We start from the raw sequence: 10,033 nt of genomic DNA, 5'->3' as shown, positions 1-10,033 counted from the left end.
CCAGCTCACACACCTGCTCTGCAGCCCCAGCTCCCGCACTCCCGCCCGCTCAGCCTTCTCCCTCCTGCAGCCATGGCCAGCAAGTCCACCGTGAGGACCCAGACCAGCGTCAGCCGCCGCGGCTTCAGCACCAGCTCCGCCAGATTCCCCAGGGGCAGCCACTCTGGCTTCAGCTCTGTCTCCGTGACCCGCTCCAGGGGCGGTGCAGGGCTCGGGGGAGTCTGTGCAGGCACTGGCTTTGGAAGCCGCAGCCTCTATGGCGTGGGGGGCTCCAGGAGGATCTCCGTGGTGGGTGGCAGCTGTGGCGTCGGAGGCGGCTACACCAGCAGATTTGGAGGTGGCTATGGCTTCGGAGGTGGAGCCGGCAGCGGATTTGGTTTCGGCGCTGGCATGGGGGGCGGCTTGGGGCTCGGCGGTGGAGCTGGTTTTGGCGGTGGCTACGGGGGCGCCGGCTTCCCCGTGTGCCCCCCTGGAGGCATCCAAGAGGTCACAGTCAACCAGAGCCTCCTGACGCCCCTCAACCTGCAAATCGACCCCACCATCCAGCGGGTGAGGACGGAGGAGCGCGAGCAGATCAAGACCCTCAACAACAAGTTCGCCTCCTTCATCGACAAGGTGAGCCGGGACCTTCGGCAAATGCAGGACTCAGCAGCGGGAGGGAAGTTTGGTTTCAGCTCTGCGCAAATCACTTCATTGATGGCAGGTGCGGGTTTCTGCTCGTTCCCGCATCCTGGGTGGGAAGGGGCTTTCCTGACAGGATATCATTGCTTGCCCTGGGGCTCCTCGGCTACTGCAGGACAGACATGAACTCTGTGCTCACATAACGGGGCTGATGGCCCAGGAAGGCCACAGGTTCCAGGCAGCAGCAGTGCTTGGGTTTTTGCAGCTCCCCCCACTCCAGCCAGCCATTCCCGGTGCTGGCTGTGCCCTGAGAGTGGGAGGCTGGGGGCTTCCCTCTGGGTCTCCCCACCCCCACCAGACACAGGGCCAAGCAGAGCCCCCAGGAAAGGTTTAGGGGGAAGCAGCAGATGGGAGGCAGGGAAGTCACAGCAAAGCCAAGTTTCTCCACCTTCCAACTCGGCTCCCCGCAGGTGCGCTTCCTGGAGCAGCAGAACAAGGTCCTGGACACCAAGTGGACGCTGCTGCAGGAGCAGGGCACCCGGCCCGCGAGGCAGAGCCTGGAGCCGCTGTTCGAGCAGTACATCAGCAACCTCCGGAGGCAGCTGGACAGCATCCTCGGGGAGCGGGGCCGCCTGGACTCGGAGCTGCGAGGCATGCAGGACCTGGTGGAGGACTACAAGAAGAAGTGAGTGACGTGGGAGAGCGGCTCAGGGGCTGCCGGGCCAAGGTCCTGGCCAGGGTGACTGCGTCCAGACCAGGGCCCCATTCCTGAGCTGCAGCATCCGAGGGCTGGGACATGAACCTGACAGTGTCCGAGGACCTCTGATGGCACAGAAGCACCACGCGAGAGGGCTTGAGCACGGGACAGTGAGGGGCACCCTAGGCTGCCTGTCAGGCTCTCAGTGCCATGAGCTCAGCCTGGTCTATTTCTGTTCGTGCAAACTCTGGGGGCCTGGCCGGGCCTCTGCCGCCTGCTGCCCCCCGCCCCAGCCCTGTCCTGTCTTCTCCGAGCAGATATGAAGATGAAATCAACAAGCGCACGGCGGCCGAGAATGAGTTTGTGACTCTGAAGAAGGTGAGCCTATGATGTCAGCAGCAGGTGTCTGGCTGAGGGCAGGGCTTGTCTCTGAGTCCCTGCCCACCCTGGGGCAGACCTGGGACCCAGCAGTGGGGACCCAGCAGGGGGCGCTCTGCTGACCTCAGCCCGTGGCCCCTTTCCCCAGGACGTGGACGCCGCCTACATGAACAAGGTGGAGCTCCAGGCTAAGGTGGACGGTCTCACCGACGAGATCAACTTCCTGAGAGCCTTCTATGACGCGGTCAGTGGCTCCACCCCCCGTGTATCTGCCCCACTCAGAGTCTGCGCGGGGGCTCATGCCGGGGTCAGGCCCTCAGAGACCCCCAGGGCACAGGGGTCACGGAGCTCTCCCCACAGGAGCTGTCCCAGATGCAGACCCACGTCTCCGACACGTCCGTGGTGCTGTCCATGGACAACAACCGGCACCTGGACCTGGACAGCATCATCGCCGAGGTGAAGGCACAGTACGAGGACATCGCCCAGAGGAGCCGCGCCGAGGCGGAGGCCTGGTACCAGACCAAGGTGGGCAGGGCGGGGCAGCCACTGCGGGATTCCCGGGGCCCTCCCTGAACCCCAGAGGCTGCAGATAACTGGGGTCCCCTCCTGTAGAAGATGGGCTGTCATATGAGCCAGTGCCCCCTGCCGGGTCATTATGGTAACGTTGTTACAAGCCTGATACATGGTTTCCATGGAGAAACCCACATGGGCCAGCCAGTGGTCTAGCAGTTAGGACGCCTGCATCCCACATGGGAACCCTGCTCTGGCCTCTGAGTTCAGATCCTGCTCAGGTGCAGTCAGGGCGCAGCTCTTGGCCCATGAGTGCTTCCTGCTGCACCTGGGAGATGGGGATGAGTTCCTGGACCTGGTTGTGTCCAGCCCTGCTGTTGGCAGACATCTGGGGCTGAGGCAGGGGATGGTGTCTCTCCGTCCTCAGTTCTGGATCTGTCTCTACCTCTCATTTGCTCTCAAAACCCTACCGGTGCGGCTCACCGATGTTGTCTCCCCCGCCCTCCCCCCCGCAGTACGAGGAGCTGCAGGTCACGGCCGGCAGACACGGGGACGACCTGCGCAACACCAAGCAGGAGATCGCGGAGATCAACCGCATGATCCAGAGGCTGAGGTCTGAGATCGACCACGTCAAGAAGCAGGTGCGCGGGGGTGGGGCCAACTCGCTCTGGTGTCCCTGCTGCACCCTAGGCTCGCATCGGGCAAGATGCTGGGAATTCCCTACTCTAAGGGGCTGAGCAGGGGTGGACCCAGCCTAGGGCAAGAAACCCACGTTGTGGGAACAGTGCCAATTCCACCAGGGAATGGCAGATAAATGCGATCTGGGAGATGGAGATGCTCAGAGCCTCTGCCTGCTCTCCCCCGCCCCAGTGCGCCTCCCTGCAGGCGGCCATCGCCGACGCCGAGCAGCGCGGGGAGCTGGCCCTCAAGGACGCGCGGGCCAAGCTGGAGGGGCTGGAGGATGCCCTGCAGAAGGCCAAGCAGGACATGGCGCGGCTGCTCAGGGAGTACCAGGAGCTCATGAATGTGAAGCTGGCGCTGGACGTCGAGATCGCCACCTACAGGAAGCTGCTGGAGGGCGAGGAGTGCAGGTGAGCCCGCCCCTCCCTCTGCACCTGGGTGCAAAGGCACCTGGTCTGAGCCAGCCCAGGGCTCCCAGTGGGGGCCCAGCTGCGTCTCTCTGGGACCACGGGAGGGCCGCTGGCCTGCCCTTGTCTTCAGTGGGGCTCCTAGGTCTCACCTCCCCCGTCCTCTCTCCTAGGCTGAGTGGCGAAGGCGTTGGACAAGTCAACATCTGTAAGTGCTTGCTCCCTTCCTCCCTGCCCTGGCGCTCCTGGGACTGGGCTGGGGCTGGGCGCAGGTGCTCACCAGCTCATGCTGTGTGCTTGTGTGCACCCTGCAGCCGTGGTGCAGTCCACCGTGTCCAGCGGCTACGGCGCCAGTGGCAGCGGCGCAGGTGTGGGCGGCGGCAGCAGCTACTCCTACAGCAGTGGCCACGGGCTCGGAGGCGGCTTCAGTGCTGGCAGCGGCATCGGCCTCGGCCTCGGGGGCGGCCTGGGCTCCGCCGGGGGCAGCGGTGCCTCCATCAAGTACAGCAGCACCACCTCCAGCAGGAAGAGCTACAGGCACTGAGCCCCACCCCGATGTGTGGCCCCCAGCCCTGGGCCCCCGCCTGGCTGCAGAGACCTGGGGCAGGCAGCCTGCCCTGCCCTGGCCTCAGGTCCGTCCTGCTCTCTGCTTGGAGCTGAGGCTGCCGAGGGCCCCTCCCTCCTCCTCTCTGTCCACCGAGCTGTGCCCGAGCGCCCTTGTCACCATCACAGGGCACCTCTGCCCTCTCACAGTCTCTTAGCCACTTCCTGTGCCTCTGTCCCCACAGTTCTGTCTCCGAGGGTGTGCATTGCAGCACTAGTGTCTCTGCCCCTCTTCTTTCTAGAAAATTCTCTCTGGTCCATTCCAGAACAGAGCCCTTTGCCTTTCTCTTCCACTGGGCCAGACATCCCCATTCTCGCAGTGGGGTGATCCTGCCTGGCCGTGGCCATGGGCACACGAGGGGCCGTCCCATGGTTACACAGTCCGTGTCCACACAGGTGGTGTCCCCTGCTCTTCCCTCTGCCCGTGCTTTCTCGTGATTATAAATAAAGCAGATTTCCATGACCTGTGTCATTCTTGCTGCCTGGTTGGGGGACACAGGATCTGCTCCTCCACCCGGGGATCAGTGTACCCTCATGCTGACCCAGAGTCCTCCCCCATGCGTTGTGCTCCTGTCCTTATGGGGGATCAGGAAACCCCAGACTCCTCTGTGTCAGGTTCCCTGCAGGATCCAACCACACATATCCAGCTGCTAGACCAGGAGCATCAGGCCAGCGTCCAGGTCACTGCACTGACCCCACACAGAGACAATCAGGGCAAAAGTCACGTGAGAAAGTCTAGGATATTGGAGTCATCCTTCAGTCTGAGCGAGAGAGGAGATGCCGTGGAGAAGCCCCGGATGGGGACTCCTGCTCCCACACTGGGTGTCAGCACGGGTCCTAGGGGCTCTCCTTGTGGTCCAGCGCTCTGCTTAGGCACTGGGAGCCTCTGGTTAGGGATCAGGTACCAAATTCCAACTCAGTCCTGGCAGCTGCATGGAGTGACCCAGCAGAGGTACAAGCACCCTCTTCTGGCCGGCACCACGGCTCACTAGGCTAATCCTCTGACTGTGGCGCCCCCACTGCAGGTTCTAGTCCCGGTTGGGGCACCAGATTCTGTCCCGGTTACTCCTCTTCCAGTCCAGCTCTCTGCTGTCACCCGGGAGGGCAGTGGAGGATGGCCAAGGTCCTTGGGCCCTGCACCCACGTGGGAGACCAGGAGGAAGCAGCTGGCTCCTGGCTTCAGATCAGCGCAGTGCAATGGCCACAACGTGCCAGTCATAGCAGCCACTTGGCGGGTGAACCAATGGAGAAAGAGGAAGACCTTTCTCTCTGTCTCTCTCTCTCTCACTGTCTAACTCTGCATGCCAAAAAAAAAAAAGACACCCTCTTCTATCTGCCCCTATGTCATCCTCTCCCCATCTCTCCCCAATATTGCATTCCAGGAAATCGTTGATAGAAACCCTTCAGTACCAGGAGAGTGGCAACAACCCGTGAGAGCAATTCAGGAGCGCAATGTGCTGATGGAACCGACGTCTGGGATCGCACCCGAGGACAGAGACAAACGTGGGACCTGGGGTGTGCAGCATGGGACCCACACAGCAGAGAATGGTCAGCCAGTGCAGCCAGATGCCAGGGCTGCCGGAGGCTTTGGCACCCAGGGCCAGGCGGCAGCTCGGCTCACAGGTCCTGAAGCCTGAGGGCCCCAGGAGGAAGGAACGCCCCTGACACCTGGGAACCTCCCCAAGAGTTCACCGCCCCCAACCCAGGGGGAATGGAGATCCCATCCCTGACTAGCGCATGCCCGGTCCTGCCTTATACTTGAGATGACTCAGGGTGACCCGAGTGGGGACTCCAGGCTGGAGAGCTTGCCTGCGCGTGACCGTGTTCTCCTCACCCCCAGTTCTCACATCATTGGAGAAATTGTCCAGGGTGATCTGGCACTGCCAGGGCTTGGGGCTTCCTTGTATCCTAGATTCCCCCCCACTTCACTATTGCCCATGCAAAGTGGGCAGCACCTCACCTTGGCCCCACCTCCTCCTCCCTGACCACAGCTGGGGAAGATTTTCCACAACTAAGACCACTTACCACGTGTGTGTATGTGTGCCCTTGTGTTTGAGAGAGAAAGAGAGAGAGAGAGAGACACACAGAGAGAGAGAGAGAGAGAGAGAGAGAGAGAGAGAGAGAGAGAATTTAAATATAATGGAGCTAAGGCTCAGTGAACATGAGACACATAATATAGACAAACTGCCCCAGCTCCGTGTCAACCCATGTAACAACCTGAGACAAATTGGGCCAAGTCCTTGTGGACGCCCAATACCATGTTGCTCCCAAGGGGAAATCATCAGAAACCCCCAGACTCCTGGCAGACATGGAATCCATGTACAGAAACCTAAAGGAGAAACTCCAGTCCAGGAATTCTGCCGGGAGATTCAGTGGGTGCCCGGCCTCTGAGAGCCCTCCTGGTATCAGGGTGTCCTCCCCGGCAGGGCCCTGACTGCTCATTCTCACAGGGTTTCCTCTTAGGACTTCGGGGCCATGTGCCCCAAGTGTGACCCTCACACAGGGCACACGGAACCTGGGGCAGAGTGACGCTGAGGTGCTGCGGCCACGGCGTTCAGCTGCCTGCTTGGCCTGTGACGTTCCCTGCTGAGAAGAGCAGGTGATGCAAACTCTGACCAAGGGGGTCTTCTGCCTCTTCAAACCGTCCTCTCTCAGTGGATGAGGGCCTCACACATCCCCCCGCCCCGCAAAACCCTGTCTCTACAAGCAGCATCGGTGGGCTGCAGTGCCCTGGCCAGGGGCTGACTCTCTTCTCAGACCCCTGCTCACCGGCTGAGCGAGAATCTCCCTTGCCCTGCCTCTCTGTCCTGACTTCGATCCAAGTTGTTTCTGCTCTGACTGGCTGCCTCCCTTCTTCCTTGGTCCCTAAAATCAGCAACAGGCTCTCATGCAAGAGCAGAAGTCTTCATGTTAATGAAGTGCAGCCTCTCCGCTCTCTCCCATGGATGTCGCCTTGGAGTCCCGTCTAACACATGTGCTGTATACCACAGTGAGAATAGAATTGGAACATTCCAGAAAATATTTTAATGAACCAGTGGATCCCAGGATGGATGTACAGTGTGACGACAGAGAGAAAGAGAAAGGGAGTGAGAGAGAGATTTCTTATAAAGAAGTTGTGCATGTAACTCTGGATCCCCGAGTCCCAGCTGTGCGCTCAGCTGTGGGGACCCTCGGGAGCACCGGGTTTCCTGTGCGGACTCCGCTGCAAGACTGAGAACCCAGAGCACGCAGTCTGCTCCAGTCCCAGCAGGGCAGGAGTGCGACCCAGAGACGCTGGTGCTGTCGCTCAGGTCTGGCGTGGGGACACACCAGGTCCCAGCTCAGGTGGTGAGCAGGGAGGAAGATCTGATCTCCAGCTGGGTTTCTCCCCTTCTGGCTGGGGCTGGCAGAGCGACACTCACAGCCGCACTGTCGGCTTGGGCTCAAGCTTCCTGTCCCAATGTCTTCCTTCCAGAAACATTTCAGGGCAGTCCCAGAGGGAGGTTGGACACACACGTGGGCATCCGGGACCCAGCCGCGGGGACAGCGCTCGGGAGCCGGCGTGGTGTTGCAGAGGCTAGGACAGCAGAGTGGGAGTTGTGAGCGCCTCTGCAGTGGCGCTCGCTGGCTTGGCTGAATCCAGGACGGGGAGGATCTGCACACAGCCCAGCTCGTCCTGGCCAACCCGAGAGCCTGGAGCGGGCCCGGCCCTGCCTCTCCTGACAGCTCCTTCAAAAGACAAGGACAGAGCTGAGCACTGCTCAGAGGGCCTCTTCTAGGACCCACAGAAGGTCTAAACAGGAACAAAATGAAAGGAACAGAGGAACCAAGGCCCTTCCAGAACACTGGCCAGACAGGAGGTGCCCAGAAACACAGGCAACAGATTGAATGAAATCAGCCCCGGGATACACAGACAGCAGAGCAGGCGCTCTGTAGGGGGTCTGGGCCTCTAAGGAGGCACCTGTGTCCCCCATGGGCAAGCCTGGGATCCACACACACACACACACACACACACACACACACACACCCGCCTCCAGACTGCAGCTTCCGGCTACCTCAGACCCCAGCAGGTAACAGTGATGGCTCAGATCTGGGCTTCCTGTCGCCATGGAGTCCTGCTTCAGTTCTCTGAGCTCTGTGATCCATACAGCCCGGGGCCAGCCCCAGCTGTTACAGGGGACAGAGGAGTGTGAACCAGCGATGTGGTGTTCTCTCTCTCTCTCTCTCTCTCTGCATCGACAGCTCTCTCTATGAGTGCCACTCTCTCTCCAAATTTGATATAAGGGAATCATAATTGCACACAGAGAGCAAAGGGACAGTGTGCAGAGACACAAAGAGAAAGCGTCAGGAGGCAGAGCTGAGACAGAGCCCTGGGCCCTGGAGGAAGGCAGATGGACAGCAGCACCAGAGGAAGCGCAGTGCTGTGTCACATGGCACAGGTTCAGGTGCAGGTGCAGGTGCAGGTGCAGGGGTTGGGGAGGGGCAGACAGTTAGGAGAGAGCCACTGGCAGGGACAAGGGCATCAGGAGAGAACCCAGCACCGAGACGAGGAGACACCAGCACAGAAGGAGGCAGCCTGGGCGTCTGGTCACGTGTGCATGTGCATGTCTGTCTGTGTTTCCAGATCTTACATGGAGAACCCTGCCGCCGGCCACCTGCTATGTGCGGGTCACACACCTCATGGGCAACATGGACAGTGACAAAGTACACGTGGAATCTTCCCCACATGCTCCTAAATAAACTTAGGTTTTCAAAATAAACGTATGTTCTCACTCCATTCTGCCTAAGTTTTTTAAAATTTCTTTTTTGCAACGGAATGGTAGAGAGACAAAGAGGGTAAGACAGAATGAGAAGTCTTGTATCTGGTGACTCACTGCCTGCATGGCCACAACACTGGAGCTGGGCCAGGTCACAGCCAGGAGCCCAGGGGCTACTGAGGATTTCCACATGGGCGGCAGGAGCCGGGTTTCGAGCCGTTGTCTCTGCTTGCACTAACGCATAGCAGGGAGTGGGGTTGGAAGAGGAGCAGCTGGGACTCCAGGGGTGTCCCTGACAGGGGAGGCGGCTGCACAGCTGGTGGCCTAACCCACGGTGCCACACAAACAGCCCGCAACAGAATGATCCTGTCATATCCCGTGGCCTTTTTGTCATTGTCTCCAGCGGGCTGACACGTATGTGCAGGTAATATGTGGTGTGGTCATGTACAATCCATGTTGATTCCCTTACAACAAAGCCAGGTCACTCCCAAAATACCAAATTCCACCCAAGATCCAACTCATACACACTCACACACACTCTCACACTCACACCCACACACCTTCACAACCCGCTCGCTCATACCACTCTCACTCACACTCACACTCACACCACACTCACATTAACACACTCACACATATACTAATCACACTCACACACATAGACACACACTTACACACATACACTCGTGCACAATCTCACACTCACACACTCACACTCATGCACACTCACACCCACTCACCTCACATTCACACACTCACACATACACTTACATACACTCACACAGACTTGCACACAATCACACACATATACTCATGCACAATCTCACACTGAAACACACACACTTGTGCACTCATGCACAATCTCACACTCAAACATATGCACTCACACTCAAACACACACTCACACCTATGCACACCCACTCACACATTCACACACATCCACACTCACACACTCACTCACACACACACCCAGGCACCTGCACCCCACAGGCTCCCCAGGAGCAGCACAGGAGCATATGCCAGGGAAGGTTCTAGAAGGACCCACCAGGACCTGGAGGCTCTGTGACTCCCCCGACATGGTTCCCCCGCTGGATCAGAGGGTGGTGGTTCCAGGAGGCCCAAGGGCTGCACAGCTCCTGTGTCTGCAGAAATGGTGCGGAGTTTGCACACAGCCTTGCACGGGCTCCTGCACAGATAACCCCCTGGAATCCTCGCCCCCCAGCCTCTATTCGCTGTGTGCAACCTTCCTAGACAGCAAATAGGGAAACCACAACAGACAGCAGTGAGTGCATGGGCTCAGTACAGTGGCCATGTCTGGTCATAACTATGGACGGCAATGGTTGACTGGGTGGAGGGACACGCATGCCAACTGGGTGACGATGCAGTGGTGGGAGGCGAGC

General features: G+C 59.6%; 1 protein-coding gene across 1 annotated transcript; it reads left to right on the top strand.

The window, feature by feature from the left end:
• Positions 1 to 4,360, top strand: LOC138843071 (keratin, type II cytoskeletal 6A-like). Its single transcript, XM_002710999.5, has 9 exons — positions 1 to 615; positions 1,092 to 1,306; positions 1,636 to 1,696; positions 1,845 to 1,940; positions 2,057 to 2,221; positions 2,722 to 2,847; positions 3,077 to 3,297; positions 3,468 to 3,502; positions 3,609 to 4,360. The coding sequence occupies exons 1-9, from the start codon at positions 73 to 75 to the stop codon at positions 3,836 to 3,838; spliced, it is 1,692 nt and encodes a 563-aa protein (XP_002711045.2). The 5' UTR covers positions 1 to 72; the 3' UTR covers positions 3,839 to 4,360.
• Positions 4,361 to 10,033: the final 5,673 nt, after the last annotated feature.

Source organism: Oryctolagus cuniculus, chromosome 11, assembly GCF_964237555.1.
Source record: "Oryctolagus cuniculus chromosome 11, mOryCun1.1, whole genome shotgun sequence".
Taxonomy (NCBI): Eukaryota; Metazoa; Chordata; class Mammalia; order Lagomorpha; family Leporidae; genus Oryctolagus; species Oryctolagus cuniculus.
Note: the sequence above shows the minus strand (reverse complement) of the source record. Positions and strands in the feature narration are given on the sequence as shown.